Source organism: Tachypleus tridentatus, chromosome 7 (assembly GCF_004210375.1).
Source record: "Tachypleus tridentatus isolate NWPU-2018 chromosome 7, ASM421037v1, whole genome shotgun sequence".
Lineage (NCBI taxonomy): Eukaryota > Metazoa > Arthropoda > Merostomata > Xiphosura > Limulidae > Tachypleus > Tachypleus tridentatus.
Genome location: NC_134831.1, coordinates 5,342,647 through 5,362,369, shown reverse-complemented (window position 1 = coordinate 5,362,369; position 19,723 = coordinate 5,342,647). Strand labels below are relative to the sequence as shown.

Here is a 19,723-nt window from a genome sequence, read left to right as displayed (position 1 = left end):
GACGGGGATTCGAACCCGCGACCCTCAGATTACGAGTCCAGTGTTTTAACCACCTAGCCATGCCGGGCCAGGTAATGTCTGTGTGATTCGAAAAAAATTAGCTAATTCAGTAATATGAAACAAAGATATATAACAAACAGAACAATGTAATTGTAGAGAAACTTGTCTACCAGAAGGAAACACCAAGCTTTTGTAAGTACAAAAACTATTCATAGACTTACTATGCCAAAATTGGTTATGGATCTAAGATTATAGTTTGGTGAAGGCATTTAAATAAGAATTAATGACTAAGCAAGTTAATGAAAAATCACTGACATTTATCGCAATTCATTTAAAAATAATGAATTAAAACCATCTCATTTTGTTAATCCATTTCACAAATCGTTATTTGGAGTTATATAAAAGGTTATATAATATAACATAAAAAGTCAAAACTATGACACGTGTATTGTAACTATAAATCAAGTTTGGTTTGACTGAAAATAACAGAATTTTCAGCTCCACCTGGTGGTACTCCCACTCTTCTCTAATTTTTGACAAAACGAAATTAATAGGATAATTTGATGACCAAATTAAATGGTTAAGGTCTGGTAGATAATATAATTTATTTTAAATCAAAATGTCTATAATTAGGAATAGTTTTTACTCCGAATTATTAATTGGGGTGTATCATATAAATTTGGATTAGATTACACCGAATTATTAATTTGGGTGTATTACATAAGTTTGGATTAGATATTGCACTGAATTATTGATTGGGATGTATTATATAAGTTTGGATTAGATATTACACTGAATTATTAATTGGAATGTATTACATAAGTTTGGATTAGATATTACACCGAATTATTAATTGGGGTATATTACATAATTTTGGATTACATAGTACACCGAATTATTAATTGGGGTGTATTATACAAATATGGATTAGATATTACACCGAATTATTAATTGATGTGTGTTAAATAAATTTGGATGAGATATTACACTGAATAATTAACTGGGGTGTATTATATAAGTATAGATTAGATATTACACTGAATTATTAATTGATGTGTATTATATAAGTATAAATTAGATATTACAATGAATTATTAATTTGGGTGTATTGTATAAGTTTGGATTAGTTTACAGATTCAAATTCCACGGTATGAAAGAGAGAAGTTTTCTTTCGTTCAACTTTAATAACTTCTTCATAACAGAACCCAAACAATGAAAAACATTGTTAAACAAACCAAATGTTAAAAGGGTGGATTTTGTTTTATACACATCTGCGGTTAAGTAGTACCAGATACTAAAAGAAGAATATAGATCACTGATTTGATGTCCACTTAGATTATTTTCTGGCTAAACTTCCAGAAACTTCATTCAGCTTAAGAGGAGCTGTACCCTAGTTCTAAGTTGTGTTAGTACTCATTTCGAATGTATACATCGACTTTCCGTTTTGTTGCACTACATATTGCGGATGTATACAGTGAATTTTCATTTTATTGTAGCACACATCGCGGATGTATATAGAGAATTCCCATTTTGGTACAACACGCATTGCTTAACTTTCTGCAACCAGATTGTCTATGCAACACTGCTTGTTGTAATGTGTAAATCCTAAACTTTAATATTTCAAAACGTGAAAGGTATATCTTTTTTTTTTCATTTAATTTTAAAATAAAATTTTGTAATTTTCACAGAGAATCTATTTTGGATACAACTTGTTTATATGTGTAATTATAACATCTACAGGAGCACAGATATTATTTACTTTAATTAACGCACTAGATTAGTGTACTATAGTGGCGTAGTAACACAATAACAAACATTATTTTATATATTAAAACCATATTTATAAGGATAGAAATCATTGTTTTTCTTATAGCAAAGCCACATCGAGCTATCTGCTCAGCCCACCGAAGGGAATCGAACTCCTGATTTTAGCGTTGTAAATCCGGAGACATACCGCTGTACTAGCTGGGGGGCGATAGAAATCATAAAAATATATAACACTGTAATCGTGTTTTACGACCTTTTAATTAGTAACGCCTTTCAAAATTGTAATTATTCGAAAGTTTTTAAGAACAAACATTTTAATTTTCACCTAATTTTTGTTAGATACTATAGAGTTATCATAGGAAAAAACACCGAAAAATTTAAACCACGTTTTATCAAATTCACGACACGAACAAAAAATCGATAATATCATTCCGCCTACCTGGTCATACGAGCTCGATTCACCTGGACATTGTGCGTCAGTCTTTTCGTCGCTTCTAGATCGAAACGCCCTCTTTCTCTTCTAAACGGAAGCAGTTCTGTATCATACAATTTCTAGACCTTTTCTTTTTAACATAACAGGCGAAAGAAAAAAAGAAAATTGTATATTAAAAGCGAAGGATTTTACCATTTAAAGAACCCGTTTAAAAACAGAGATTTAGAAAACTCCAAAAGAAGAGAACTAGAAAAGAATTATCTGCATGTGAAACACATCGTGCTCGAAAAATCTTCGCGCTATTTTTGTTAGCTCTTTTATGCACGTAGGTATGCCTTGACTAGTAACGCAGGTAACACATACACGATAAGTCTCGTGATTTCGCGCTCAGAAAGAGAGGTAAGCGAGACTGATGACACTCATTCGAGAAAACGCTGACAGCTGGTGCGTGTTTGGTTGCGTGGTCCACAGGGGTAAATGGAATTTTTCTGAATAAATCATAGCTTGAGCACGTGTACCCCTCTCCATCTTTTCACGTTGAACTGGCCCACGTCACAAACAGCGAACTTGCAGAAAATGTTTCTGCGCCACCATTAAACCATGAAACCTTCAATGTGTATTGACTTCTAACAATCCTGTGAACGCAGCGACGGTAAAGAAAGTTAATCAACTGAACGAAAGACGTGGAGTTAAAGCTAACAGAGCGCGGACAACGTCCATAAGCGAACATTTGAATGTAATGGACTAAAATAAGTTAATTTTGTAGCTCATTTCTTACTGTTCATGCATGAACAGCTCATACAAGTTCCCCTCACTTCCTCGGGCAAAAATTTCAAGTCTCCAAGTATATCTCGGGATTTCTTAAGTCATGGCTGCTGCAAGGTGCAAAAGGGTGAGTTCCGAGAGGATTGATAGCGAATTCAGTCACTCGAGAAGTTTTTCCGTTAGTAGCCGAGAATCTGACGGCGAAGAGAATACAGATTATGATGTTAATAGTGTTTCCAGTTCTGGTAATGCAAGCTTAGGGTCAGGTTATAATATTTTGTCTGGGAATCAGCATCGGAATCGAAACCGAAGCCTCAGTTTGAGTCGAGGAACAAGTCGGACACGAAACAGTAGTTCCACGGACTCCAGGTATTGCACCACTAATTCTTCAAGCACCGATGTGACTAGCAGCGTGGGAAGTGCCGAAACAGACCCAGAGGAATACCTCCCTTTCCCGGGGTTTGTTCCTGTGGCCCTCAAGTGTCTGAGACAAACGTCTTGGCCCAGAAAATGGTTTCTCATTATGATAACTAATCCATATCCTTTCTTGGAAAATTCAGTTTATAAAAAGTGGCATCGTATAAGCATGTTATAGTAACAGCTCAACAATATTTGTTATTCATAGACGTTTCTTCAAAGAAAAGGTAAGGTCGTAAAATATACATTCCAACCTTATTTTGAACGTTACTGTATTCAGATTTTAAAAAGAAAATATATCAGAATTACTTGTACCACTGAGAAAATTAAGGGTTATGTTATATCTAGTTCACAGCGTAAGTGTGTAATGCGAAAAGTGAATTAGCCTGTTTTATTGAAGTGCTTTCAGGTTGAAATTTCCTAATAATACGTACTCGTTTAATAAATATTGTTTATCTGGAAGGAGAGTGAAACGAGTTACGATTTAATATTTAGTGACAATTATCCTTAATTCTAGCTGACTGTTAAAACTGTGTCGAATAGTATTTATTGTTTCACAAACCAAATATCTCGACTCGTCTGAGCTGTTTTCGTGTACAATCACGTTCCTATGAAACTTATTACAGTTGTATACCTACTTACATATTGCATTAAAGTTTTTCACTCTTTCTTTCAAGCAAATGTTGGTTTCAGTAATATAGATTTTTGATATTTAAATAGACTTCAATTAGGCACACGAAATGGACTGTATTTGCACAGTTATGTAAATTTTGATTTATTTCTTTTTTATTTAACGTACCCTAGACGAATCGGCGGACCTAGGAGGTCTAGTAATATTTCTTCAGTTACTAATTATTCATTAACTAAATTAATTATCATAATTTGAGGCATAAGAGGGTGTTAACCTCAAATTCGAAACTCCTTACCATTGGTTCTTTGTCATCTTCACGTATCTTCTCTGAAAGTAAAATTATACATAATTAGGCTTAACTTTAACGCAAATATTAACATTCAAATAATCCATATTCTGCAAATCCAAAACAGAAAAGCTCAAAACAATTACTACAGAACAATATTTTACGTCTGTAAGCTTTTGACATTTTTAAGAAACATGGCCGACGTCGTTTAACTTCAAAGTGACAGTGTATAACTTGCTAGCCCTAACAACTGAAAATCCAAAACAGAAACTGCTAGAAATAATAAATACACCAAATAGTTTTATTGGACCTTAGCCTAACCTGAGGATGAGAGTTAAAAACAGTTATTTCCTGTTAGGATAAAGAGTGTGAAACTTCAATTGTTTTGCAGTTTGTGGATATTTTTGGCTAGAAAACTTGTAACTTGTTCAGAGAAGAGTGGACATCCTATCACGTTTCTTCTGCGAATGATTATTAATTAAGGACATACAACAAAGGCTTTCAATAAAGACGTGACCTTATTTGTTAGAGACTTTTTAAGGTCATAGAAGCAGAAAATTTGTTTATGATGTTTAATAGTTTTTAAAGATATACAGACGCTTCAAAGGAACACCACGAATATTCTCAATGTGTGAACATTTCCATAAAGAATCGAAACTGTCATTAATTTCACTCCTTTTCGTGACTTCACCAGTTCTCATGGATCGTGTTGGACATATTTCAAGTTAAATCAGTAGTTTTTTCTGTGCCTTATAATTAGTTTAATGTAATAAACAAGTTAGCAAGTGCACGATTTAGGTTTTTATAATGCTTATGATAAGTTAACAAACACCATCTTCCTAAGTTGACTAAATGTTATCACACAAATACATTTACCATTACTTTATCTGGTTTGCATATGTTCGTTTAATAATTTTGTTTTGGAACATAATAACCACTAATGTTGAGATTGCGTGAACTTCGATCAGTCTTGTTATCCATTTGAATAAAAAAAGCGAGGCCCGTTACTGTTAAACACGGTTAGATTCGAAACGTGAGTTGCTAGGGGAAATTTTGGATTGATATTTTCATTTACTTGGCTGCGTTGCCAAGTGATGTTACAGTTTAGCTCCGTGGTACGTAACTACATGTGTTTCCATGTGTACCCTCTGACAAGACGCACAAATGTACGTGGAAATATTACCCATAGTCAAAACAGCGGAAGTATTGAAAACGACAAAGAGGGCTAGATAAAGACAACACACGTGTAGAACCTAGCTTATCGTTGCTGTATTTGTTTATACACTAAATGCAGCCGAGTCTTTCAGGCGGCTTCACGTACCAAGCATTCCTGTAAAAAAGAAGTAAAACCAGCTAAACGATGGTACTAGACAAAGAATTTATTTTTTTACTGTTAAGGTTTCATAAAATGCATAATTTTACAAACCAAGATTCTTAGAACAAAATGTGTTCATAAGACCCAACTACACCGATTAGAAATTGTCGTGAAAGCACTCATGATCGACCAGTTAAAGTTATAAGGATGGTACAGTTATATAAACAATTATAACATAATTTCATTGAAAAAGAATTATTTTGTTTTGAATTTCACGCAAGGCTATACGAGGGCTATCTGCACTAGCCGTCCCTAATTTAGCAGCGTAAGACTAGAGGGAAGGCAGCTAGCCATCAACGCCCACCGCCAACTCTTGGGCTACTCTTTTACCAACGAATAGTGGGATTGATCGTCACATTATAACGCCCCTAAGGCTGAAATGACGTGCATGTTTGGTGTGATAGGGATTCGAACTCGCGACCCTCAGATTACGAGTCGAGTGCTTTAACCACCTGGCTATGCCAGGGCAGGTCGAAAGGTCCAAGGCTCGTGTCATAATATATCGCTCCTCATTTTCATCAGTGGGTCTGTTGTGGAAGTGGCGTCAAACTTATTATTCTCTTTAGAGTACTCGTGTTGGTGCTGGCATAAAATTCTCTCTTCTTCCTAGTCAGTAGTTTCTAACTAAGTGTCTTTGTAAGAGAGTCTTGATTTCCCTGACCCAAGTGTCGCCTGATGTGTCTCTCACACTGAAAAAGTAAACATTTTAACTTCTGATTTATGAACATTTGATAAATTACGGTTTCTTACTGACCATATTAATGGGTTTCAGAGTTTTGCACTCTTTATTTCTACGAAACTTCATTATATACTTGAACTCTCACCATTCTACCCAACAATAATAAAAGCTTCTTGTAGGTTTTCATATAACATTAACCATTTTCTATATAAAAACATACATTTGTTTTATGCTGTATCGATGCAGTTATATTGATTTTACAACCATAAATCTTTCTAAATTGGAACAAAGTATCTGTAAAAGACGTTATATTTCTTTAGAGAAACACCACAAGGACCACCATTACGGATTAAATACAATCATACATTTGGCTAGAGAGCTGACCGATTGCTTAGAGGCCAGCAAACAAAAACATTGCAAAACTGGTAGACTAAATGTATCACAACCAGAGAGAAAATCGGTCAGCTTTCTGAGGAAATATCTGGGCTCATTTGAAATGTTTGTAGATTTATATGAACAATTGCTTCCGATTTTCACTTCTTTAAAAAAATCCTGAACATTCTTTGACTACAAATGAAACGTGCAAGGTATATAACACAATAATAAGAACACATCATGACAACCATTTGATAAAATGAGAGTTATGACCAAAAACACTGCCCTAAACGAGTGAATATAGAAAACACTACTTATATTTTCGTAGGATTGTTCAAAAAGAAGTAGATGGCAGTAATATGGTGATTTAAGATTCTAACTAGAACGTACTGACACTTGTCAGAGCTAACCCTTTTAGTCCAAGCAACAGAAATCTTGTGGGTTAAGGCTACTGGGTTCAATACTGGACCATGAAAAGGATACATGGTTTACCATGCATTTTTTTTATTAAACACAAAGATACAAAATCTGTACCCTGTACATCATGATTATCGAAACCCGGTTTTTAGTACTGTAAATCCTAAAACATATCACTATGCCACTGTGTTCTACAATGCAAAACTGCTAATGCTATTCTTATGATACCCCGGTGCTACTGGGAGGGGTCAAAAATACACACACGTGCAGAACATCAAATGACGGAATTGTATACAGAAAATGTTCCACTTAGCGATGGTATCAAACTTATCAGGAGAGACGTTTTATTTGAGTTTCAAATTATTTGTAAATATATTTTTCCCATTTTTTAGTAGCAGCGAAACAAACGATATTCACGTTAATATGTGTATGTTTAAAATGTTTTGAGACACAATCCGAAACTTTACAGAATACTTCTCAAATACTTTAAGTAGGCTGTACGGAGGGACACTAAGCCTTTCAAGTATGTAGCTAGCTATTTTTTAACAATTGGCCAGGCATGGCCAGGTGGTTAAGGTACTTGACTTATAATCTGAGGGCCACGGGTTCGAATCCCCGTCACACCGAACATGCTCGCCCTTTCGGCCGTGGGGGCGTCATAATTTTACGATCAATCTCATTATTCCTTAGTAAAAGAATAGATCAAGAGTTGGCGGTGGCGATAGTTAGCTGGCTTTCTTCTAGTCTTGCACTGCTAAATTAGGAATGGCTAGCGCAGATAGCCTTCGAGTAGCTTTGTGCGAAATTCATAAAACAAACAAAACCAACCGAACACCCTAAAATTGAGCGAAATTCAGAAGCAAATGAACAATCTTTTACAATTAACTCTGTGCCCTCTAGTGTCTATTATCATTAATAGGCATTCTCCATTAATATCATAATCACTTTTCACATTTTCAGCTAAGGGTGCTTCATAAGTGTAACAATCAATTCCATTATGCGGGTTAAAAGTAGCCACTTCAGGTGGTGGACGCTGCTGAACGGATGATTTTCCTCTCGACTTCAGAAACGGCGGATACACATGAGCCACTGAGGTCCATGATGTGTTTGTTCAGTTTGTTGTTGTTGCATATGTTTGTTCTGCAAGTGAACAAACAAATGGTAGTTTCAAGTGGTGGCCTCATATGACTGGCAACTTTGGTGGTGGCCTCACGTGACTGGTAACTTTGCTTACTGGTAGGTCGTGGTTGCCACTAGATAGCGCGAAATCAATAGTTTTTTGTAGTTACGCACAAAACTACAAATGGGCCATCTGCGCTCTGCCCACCACGGGTATATAAATCCAGTTTCTAGGGTTGAAAGATAAGAATCTAATACTATATAACTTACGGATGAGAAATCTAACTATGTAACGTAAAGGCAAGAAAATCAACTATATAGCAGGACAAGAACAAGAAAACTAACTACATAACTTAAAGACAAGAAAACTAACTACATAACTTAAAGACAAGAAAACTAACTACATAACTTAAAGACAAGAAAACTAACTACATCGCTTAAAGACAAGAAAACTAACTACATAACTTAAAGACAAGAGAACTAACTACATAACAAGACAAGAAAACTAACAATATATCAAGACAAGAAAACTAACTATATAACATAAAGACAAGAAAACTAACTACATAGCAAGACAAGGAAACTAACTATATAACTTAAAGACCAGAAACTAATTACATAACAAGACAAGAGAACTAACTACATAATTTAAAGACAAGAGAACCAACTACATAACAAGAGAAGAAAATTAACTTTGTAACAAGAAAAGAGAACTAACAATATATCAAGACACGAAAACTAACTATATAACTTAAAGAAATAAAACTAACTATATAACTTAAAGAAATAAAACTAACTATATAACGTAAAGAAATAAAACTAACTGTATAACAAACAAGAAAACTAAGTTATAAATCGAAGAAGAGAATCCTGTTTATAACACCGACTCGAACTACACAACGTTTTGGGTGCAGTTTCGCTTTGTGGTAGAGGTTTAGGTTTCAGAACAGTGAGACACCAATTATTCCTGGCACTCTAAGTCATAGGTGCGTTATAAGTGTGATAATCATTCCTCAACGTAGATGGCACTACTAACTGGCTCCATGCTCTCTAGTAGTATTTCAAAATTGTAAATGAAGACATACAATCGAAATAACCGTGCAGTAAAAAGAAACAAAACACTTAACGACATCCATTAATGCATAGGATACTGTTACTATCAACTGTATTTTCGTCATAATTCCAAGAATATATCACGAGGTTCGGCGTAAGCCCGCGTACCAAACTAACAATGTTAAATAAACATCTCTGATGTATACTTAATAATTACACACAATAATAATATCAAAGATATGACAAATAATTATATTATTGAAACTAGCGGTGTATGTCGTTTACTTATAAATCATACTAAATTACGTCTCATTTACTCCAAACATCAACATACTTTTCCAATACACTAACACTGAAAATAATTTTTATAAGCGTTCATATACTTTAAATGGTACGCGTCCAATAAAATACTGTCGTGAAAAAGATAGATGTAACACATTATAAACCAAATAACATCAGCGGCCTACGAAAATAATCTTACCAATTCTCTTTTAATATAATGAAAATACTAATATGTGTGTATTTGTTCGTCCGTTTACATGTGTGTGTGTGTGTGTGTGTGTGTAGATTCTAGCACACCTCAACGGATTGGCAAAGCTTAGTTTAAATATACTTCAAGCTTTGACACTTTTTGCACATGGTTCGATGATCTGAGTACATTTGTTACGTTTTTTAGACACACGGATACCAAATACGTGCTTGATATATCATGAAAATCCATTAAAACCTTGTAAATATACTTAATTATTCATTAGTATATTGATCCCTGGGTATTTATACAATTTTGTAAAACTCTAATGCGACCGTCACTTTGTAATTCGTCAGTTGACTCGCCGTAAAAATCGTGACATACAAGTTAAAAGATTTCTTAAAATATAACATACAGTGTTTTTCTTAAAAGGTAAATAGAAATTATGCGCAGACGTACAGCAGTTTAGCACAAAATAAGAAAAACTCACTAATCACGGTAAAACAATGACATAATAATCTACGTGAGACAATGATACACTAAGTCACACTAATCAAGGTAAAACAATGACATAATAATCTACGTGAGACAATGATACACTAAGTCACACTAATCAAGGTAAAACAATGACATAATAATCTACGTGAGACAATGATACACTAAGTCACACTAATCAAGGTAAAACAATGACATAATAATCTACGTGAGACAATGATACACTAAGTCACACTAATCACGGTAAAACAACGACATAATAATCTACGTGAGACAATGATACACTAAGTCACACCAATCATGGTAAACCAATAACATAATAATCTACGTGAGACAATGATACACTAAGTCACACTAATCACTGTCAAACACTGACATAATAACCCACGTGAGACAATGATACACTAAGTCACACTAATCACTGTAAAACAATGACATAATCTACGTGAGACAATGATACACTAAGTCACACTAATCACTGTAAAACAATGACATAATCTACGTGAGACAATTATACACTAAATCACACTAATCACGGTAAAACAACGACATAATAATCTACGTGAGACAATGATACACTAAATCACATTAATCACGGTAAAACAACGACATAATAATCTACGCGAGACAATGATACACAAAATCACATTAATCACGGTAAAACAATGACATAATAATCTACGTGAGACAATGATACCCTAAGTCACACTAATCACTGTCAAACACTGACATAATAACCTACGTGAGACAATGATACACTAAATCACACTAATCACTGTAAAACAACGACATAATAATCTACGTGAGACAATGATACACTAAATCACACTAATCACGGTAAAACAACGACATAATAATCTACGTGAGACAATGATACACTAAATCACATTAATCAGGGTAAAACAACGACATAATAATCTACGTGAGACAATGATACACTAAATCACTAAACACGGTAAAACAATAACATAATAATCTACATGAGACAATGATACACTAAGTCACACTAATCACTGTAAAACAATGACATAATCTACGTGAGACAATGATACACTAAGTCACACTAATCACTGTAAAACAATGACATAATCTACGTGAGACAATGATACACTAAATCACACTAATCACGGTAAAACAACGACATAATAATCTACGTGAGACAATGATACACTAAATCGCATTAATCACGGTAAAACAATAATGTGTGTGCGTGCAGGAATTTCTGTATTAATATTGTCCATGTATGTTTAGATTTTTCACACCACTTGATTTAAGCAGAATTTAAAGTGTTAAAATATCAAGGAGAAAAGAAAAACATTGTGTCAGAAGACTTGAAAAATAACCTAATGTTCGCAACGATTACTATTGAAAAATAACCTAATGTTCGCAACGATTACATTTCGTTTAAAATCTCGTTTTCCGTCGTTTGTTTCAAACTTTGTCGTCCAAGGTTTTAATAGACTAAATAAATATACTTCAATTTATTCTGTTGGTTATTAAACTGGTGAAATGATAACGTGATAATAGCTAATACCATTAAATTAAGAACAGTAAAACAGCTTATTAATCTAGTTTCTGTCAAGGGTCTTTTAATTACTAGTGGTCCACAATTAGATAAACTGAATAAAAATGATCCAATTGAGTGACAAGATAATTAAACAGCAAAGTTTATAAGATATCACAACAATAATGATAAAGAAGTATAATAAACAACAGAACAGAAAAGAAATGTCTGTTTGTTGACGAGCGCACAAAGTATCCAATTAACTATTTATGCTGTGGCACTTATAGGGTTCGAGTCCCTGGAATTTTAACTTCAGTCTTAACGCTGAGCCAACAAAGAGAATTAAAAGATACCTTAAGGAAACTTATAAAGAGAAGCAACGGCGACATAGAACCTGATTAGAAGGAAAGAAAAAAATCAAAGAAACAGTCATACATATAATGAGAAAACAACTAAAACTAGAGAAAAATTATGGTTCTTAAATCTAGTTGCATGTTCGGTTGCCTTCAATATGAAATGTGATCAGAATCCATACACGTTTATTACCAAGATAACGTGTACAAATAAATATTTCTAATTAACGGACTTGTTCAACTATTCTCATGTGGTTTAGCAGTAGTGGATATTGCCACATAACATAGTGTTTTTGTGTGTACATTAGTGTGCACTTGAATATAATATTAATAACTTTGTAACGCTTGTGTAGCGAAACAAACTCTGCTAACATAATAATGACAAAGACGTGTAACGAAGTACTTTATTTGGGGGAGGGTAAGACACATTAAAGATATCAAACAAATATTGTGTTGAAACAAGTAGCATGTTACCAAAAATACAAATAAAGATACTTTGTTATAATTATAAATTATTTGTTAATTTACTGATAATAACTTTGTGAGCAGAAAATAAAAATAATTAGATTTTTCAAACCAGATTTCATGGAGCTCTCACTTTGTTTTGGTTAATTTGTTTTGTTTTGAATTTCGCCCAAAGCTACTATCTTCGCTACCCGTCCGTAATTTAGTAGCGTAAGAATAGAGGGAAGGCAGCTAGTCTTTGTCATTCACTGCCAACTCTTGGGCTAATCTTTTATCAACGAATAATGGGATTGATCGTCATATTATAACGCCTTCATTGCTGAAAGGGCGAGATGTTTGGTGTGACAGGGATTCGAACCCGTGACCCTCATATTACGAGTCGAGTGCCTTAACCACCTGACCATGCCGAGCCTTTTGGGTTATTTAAGAAGACGATTTTGTTTTCTTTTACAGAAAGTACGTCAACTTCATTGGTTGTATAAGTTATCACTGTCAGTAGAACTCTCAAATCAACGCCCTCTTTGTTTAAAAATAATATCAAACAAATAATTGTCTTTACTTCTCAGATAACAATGAAAATCTTTAATATCTCTCGCCATTACCACTTCATCAGGGTTACTAATGTAAACAGATATTTAATGTAAAACTAATTATTATAGAATGTCTCACTTCGAACTTTTCTTCAACTACTAATCCTGATGAAGGTTAAACGATAACTATAGTAAAAAAAAGTTGTTTATTATTATTTCGAGAGTGACTGTAATTTTTCTTTTGTTATCTTGTTTTATTGAAATCTTTAAATTCCCGAAGCGTGTACAGCCAATACTGAAACACAACAACCTATTTCTATCAGTCTTAATCTTCTTGGCCTGAAGATTACGCTGCATGTAAACAGGCCTGTTAGTTTCAGCTACTGAGCTGAACGTCAAATGATTTAGTTCTGCGGTTGTTTTGTATTTCTTTTTGTTTGTTTTTGTATCGAACGTAAAGTATCATAGATAATCCTACATGTTCGACACACGTGAACTTAAAAAGAGTGTTTTTTTTTGTGTAGTTATTAGTGCATTTTCTAATAACAATGACATTTCGAATTGTATTTATGAAGCTAATTCTGTTCTTACGACGTGTATAACATATTTAAACATACATTGTTTGACCCCGTATTACTTTGAAATAGTCTGTTTTATTTTTGACTTTGTTAATAAGCACAGGTCGAATCTCGCAAGTGCGGTGGGTAGAACGTAGGGAACGTCGTGAAATTTCGCACCACCTACTTACTGTTTTGTAAAGAAAAAACAATACCCACATCTCTGAAGGAAAACCCGTCTTTAAAATGTCGCCATTACAACGCGCATAAGGTTTTGTCGTTCGAGTTGAAGTGTGAAAAAGGATGTCAGTTTCAGGTTCCGGTGACGTCATTGCGGAACGTTAGATCTTAATCCTATTATTTACGTTGTATAGTTGAAAGTTTTTAGTTTCTCTAGTTTTCAAACAGTTTTTTTTTTTTTACTTAACAATAAATAAAGAATTGTTGTGGTTTGTATTATTAAATAATTCCCAGACCTTTGTTTACGAGTTCAAAGCGAGATATTTCAAAGCGAAATTCTTGGCTAACTTATAAGGAGCATTTAGAGTGATTATTAGTCCTAGGTACGGCTTTTTGTTAATCAAAATACGCGGCAAAGATCTAGATATAATGAGTTCTAAACGTTTTGAGGTACATAAAGAAAAATCGTCAATATATCTTTTGTAATTAGGAAAGTTCAAGAAGAAATAACACCCACATGCGAGCTCATATTAATAATATGCTTAACAAAGCTCTATTAATAAAATAGTTGAGAAAGACACGTGTTTGCCGATTAAGTTTGGCAAATCGTGAAGTAATACTGCGATATATTTGGTGTTTTCATTCCAGTACAAGCGTAATGCTGGATAGTTAATAGAAAGATGTAAAAAGACAGCAGAGCTAACTCATCCTTCTTTAAAATAAATAATTATTGTCATTCAGTTCCAAAGCGCTAAGTCTCTGGGTATCTAATGTTGAAGCCCCCAGTGTAGTCATTGGTTGCTATGGAAATAGGTTTAACTCTGAATAGAAACTTAGTCCTTGGTTGTCATCCAAATAGGAAGACTATTTTTGTCTTGTTTTCCTATTATAAATATGTATCAGTATGCTGTGTTTATTGTTGTTTTTATTATATTGAATAACAATTGCGATCGTATAAATGGTATAATTGTTGAATACAGACAACTTTCTTAGTCTGCGGACTAACAACGCTAGAGTCCGGGTTTTGATACTCGTGTGTAGCTTACCTTCAAAACAACAACATAACGACAACTAACGCTAAAATTCGAGTTTCAATATCTGTGATGGGCAGTGCATAGATAGCTCGGTGTATGCTTAATAACAATCAAATAGATAATTATTGTTTTTTAGACAATATTTCCTCTTTAGAGGCTGCTCTTTGGAATTAGGCCTAACAACCCAACTCTTTATCTGCATGAAGATTTTATTAGATATTATGAAGAAATTATATCTAAACACAGGACTGGTATTTGAAAGCTGATGAAGCATAATATAGTAGGCTTATTTCGATACCAATTCCACACCTTATCATTTTATATAATGTCACAAGACGAACGGTAGGCAGATATTAAATACCTTGTTTAATTATCATTCGAGTTTGACGTCACACAGCTGTATTAAGGCAGCTCCAAAAATAATTCAAAACAAGCTAGAAACACATGTCCAAAGAATATGAACTCAACTTAACAGTGACGTTTGTAGGGAAAAAAAAAAGCTTATCTCTGAATAGAAGTGTACTCGTTGGTAGCTATGGAAATGAGTTTTACTCTGAATATAAGTGTAGTCGTTGATAGCTATGGAAATACGTTTCACTCTAAATAGAAGTGTAGTCGTTGATAGCTATGGAAATAAGTTTTACTCTGAATAGAAGTGTAGTCGTTGGTAGCTATGGAAATGAGTTTTACTCTGAATAGAAGTGTAGTCGTTGGTAGCTATGGAGATAAGTTTTATTTTGAACAGAAGTGTAGTCGTTGGTAGCTATGGAAATAAGTTTTACTCTGAATAGAAGCGTAGTCGTTCGTAGCTATGGAAATAAGTTTTACTCTGAATAGAAGTGTAGTCGTTGGTAGCTATGGAAATAAGTTTTACTCTGAATAGAAGTGTAGTCGTTGGTAGCTATGGAAATAGGAAGACTATTTTTGTCTTGTTTTATAAATGAGCATCAGTTTGCTGTTTGTTATTGTATTGTTATGTTTTTTATATTGAATGATAATGCGATCGTGTAAATGGTATAACTGTTGAAATCAGACAATTCTCTTAGTTTTGATATGTCGAAAATGGCCCAACATACATAAGGAAATTTGTGAAAATGAGCTAGTTGTTGGTAAGTCATCGACACCGTGAAAAGAATAAGTAAAGAAAAACCAATGATACTATTTTACCACATAATAGCAGAATGGTATGCCAGAATCATTATCATAATATATTTAATTGTAAAACAGTGACATAAAATTGGTTATACAATGATACTTAGACCTAAAGATAGTGCATGTTAACCATGCAGATATATTATTGTGGAGATGAATGCAACAAGTTATGGATTTAGATATTATAACATAATTAATCTATAGAATAAAGATGTATCATTATTATTGAAAAAATAATAATATTGGTTAATAATATCACCAAAACAAACCTTTTAATTAACATTAAACAATTTGAAAAATGAAGATTGGGTGAAAAAAATTAAAGCATTAGCACCTTGTATTAATTATTTATTATCGAATTAAAATACGGTGATAAAAGTGACCTCCCGTTGTGTATAAAACCACACTTTATGGTTTTGAATTAACCCTAACTTGTGAGCCACACATAATGCCACATTCAAATTCTAATACTAATCTTTAAGATACTAATGTTTTGAAATATTATGTTGTCTACCAATAAGTGAGTTGTTAACATAGATAACCATCTATTTCTAACAGTCCAGTCACTATGATTCTTAACACTCAATAAAAAAGTTCAGCTTTGATTGAATTTTCCGTTTTATTGATAACACATTGTAAAGGCTTGTATAGCTAACTAGCTACCTATTATAGCGGACTGTTGGATGGACAGTAGAACATAGGGTTGTTATTAACACGTAACCAACAAAAATGAAACTGACTATTAGAGATGAATCAGTTAAAATCAATGTTTGAGAGATGGAGTGTATTTAGTCACATGTGACTATTATTCCACGTTCTGATTCAATGGACTCTTGCACTATGTAAAGAAATGAGCCCTAGATTTCACCATTATAAAAATATAAACAGGAAATATTATATATATTACCCCTAATTCGACGTTCCTTCAAGGACATGAGTTCTTGAAATCATAACAAACCAAAGGATGAAAATCAAGCTTTTAAAGAAGGGAGAATTTACATTACACAGAACATTCGGTTCTTTGTAAAAATGTTCGAAACGCTTAAGTAATTTGTGAACTGTTTATTATTATGTAACATATCAGATTATTGCTGTATTGTTTGATATTATATATTTAATCATTTTACGTTTTGTGTCGTATTGTATGTAGTTTAGAAAGCTGTCATTTTACTTGACAAAGTTGAACTGTTCTGTTATCTAAACGTCGGGATAAAGATTCATATAGCATTGTAATACTATTTAATATAAGACATAAACACCTCTCTAAGTAATATCTTTACCCAATCCAATAATATATATAATACCATAACCTGCCTTAAGCAAAGACTACATAAACATTTTTTACATACATTAACTGGTTTTGGATAAATATATATTTTCAAGAAAACGTTTTTTCACTTCTTTGGATATTTCTAGCAGTTTTCTTTTAATTTCTCAGTTGACTGTGGGCGAAATCAAATTAGCTCAAAAAGTGAAATATTTTCTTCACTCTTCAGCGTCTTCTTTAATCTTTATACCTTTAACTAAAACAGGTGCCGGTGTTTCGAAGAGAGAAAATTGTGGAACTGAAGCCAACTGTTAGATTTTGTAAGCAGAAATTAAATCGAAACACTTTTATCAGTAATCGTTGTTTTCACTAAAAGTTTAGAAGAATAGCTAACATTAGACAAACTCATTCATCAGATACGTTGAACTTTATTAAGTTCGTGGATGTTCAAGGGTGATTTTGAGGTTGCAATGTTTGTAACTTCATCAAGTTCGTGGATGTTCGAGAATAGTTTTGAGGTTGCATTGTTTATAGCTTCATTAGGTTCGTGGATGTTCAAGAATGGTTTTGAGGCTAAGTGTTTATAACATTATTAAGTTCGTGGACGTTCGAGGATGGTTTTGAGGCTGAGTGTTTAAAACATTATTAACTTCGTGGACGTTCGAGGATGGTTTTGAGGCTGAGTGTTTAAAACATTATTAACTTCGTGGACGTTCGAGGATGGTTTTGAGGTTGCATTTTTTATAACTTCATTAAGTTCGTGGATATTCAAGGATGGTTTTGAAGTTACAATATTTATCACTGACGGGAATACAAATTCATCTAGGATATTCAGAGAATGCCAACAAATATAGAACACAATTTTATAAATGAAATACCAAGATAATCGTATGTTTGAGAGGTTCTAACTGCATAAGACCTTTATTCCTGGTTCTAAAAAATAAAAATAGTAACCAAAGACAATGTTTGGTGTTTTGTAATAGGTAGTTATTGTGAACTTTGAAATACATGTGATTGATTGTTGTCGAATACTAAATGTTTTATTCTAACAAATTGTCTGTCTTAAGAGCTTTACTTTGATTTTTAAAAACTGTTTACCATAATTTATCTCAGCTAATAATAAAGGAAGTTTATGGCTCATATTTGAGCGCCGTCTTGATTTTTTACTCTTTCATAACCTCTATATACCTGACTCTCTTTTCAAGTTGGTCTCGGTTTCCAAATCGAATATATAACATTTATTTATTTAATGATATCAGGGTACAGTTTCTCAATATATATATATGTATTTATATTTTGTACAGATGCATTATGTATCTTGTTTCATAATTTGTGCGTATCTGTCTTTTCAGCAAAACTTATCTTGAAACACGTAGATAGTAATAACTGTGACTAATCATGTTTTCTCAATAGCAGTAATATTGTTTTATCACTATGCTCTCTCCCGAGCCATTCGTCACTTATTAAGATTTTAGCATTAAAGTGTAATTACCATATTACGTTATAAAATAGGCAAACAGTGTGGTTTATTACAATATAAAAATTCACACCTCATTACCCTGTAACAATATCGTACTGCTGCTCTTTTGTTCACACATTACACACCTCATTACCCTGTAACAATATCGTACTGCTTCCCTTTTATTCACACATACACATCTCATTACCCTGTAACAATATCGTACTGCTGCCCTTTTGTTCACACATTAAACACCTCATTACCCTGTAACAATATCGTACTGCTGCCCTTTTGTTCACACATTAAACACCTCATTACCCTGTAACAATATCGTACTGCTGCTCTTTTGTTCACACATTAAACACCTCATTACCCTGTAACAATATCGTACTGCTTCCCTTTTGTTCACACATTAAACACCTCATTACCCTGTAACAATATCGTACTGCTGCCCTTTTGTTCACACATTAAACACCTCATTACCCTGTAACAATATCGTACTGCTTCCCTTTTGTTCACACATTAAACACCTCATTACCCTGTAACAATATCGTACTGCTGCCCTTTTGTTCACACATTAAACACCTCATTACCCTGTAACAATATCGTACTGCTGTCCTTTTGTTCACACATTAAACACCTCATTACCCTGTAACAATATCGTACTGCTTCCCTTTTGTTCACACATTAAACACCTCATTACCCTGTAACAATATCGTACTGCTGCCCTTTTGTTCACATATTAAACACCTCATTACCCTGTAACAATATCGTACTGCTGCCCTTTTGTTCACACATTAAACACCTCATTACCCTGTAACAATATCGTACTGCTGCTCTTTTGTTCACACATTACACACCTCATTACCCTGTAACAATATCGTACTGCTTCCCTTTTGTTCACACATTAAACACCTCATTACCCTGTAAATAATATCGTA

General features: G+C 33.5%; 1 protein-coding gene and 1 long non-coding RNA gene across 2 annotated transcripts in view; one reads left to right on the top strand and one right to left on the bottom strand.

The window, feature by feature from the left end:
- Positions 1-3,400, bottom strand: part of LOC143255036 (uncharacterized) — a 56,164-nt gene extending 52,764 nt beyond the window's left edge. The window contains exon 1 of the long non-coding RNA XR_013030417.1: positions 2,207-3,400. This is a non-coding gene — a long non-coding RNA (uncharacterized LOC143255036). The remainder of the gene's footprint in view (positions 1-2,206) is intronic.
- The window catches only part of LOC143255033 (voltage-dependent T-type calcium channel subunit alpha-1G-like), a 226,544-nt gene continuing 209,889 nt past the window's right edge, over positions 3,069-19,723 (top strand). Inside the window, 1 exon segment of the mRNA XM_076510047.1 lies at positions 3,069-3,502. Coding sequence (XP_076366162.1) covers positions 3,069-3,502 — 434 coding nt within the window.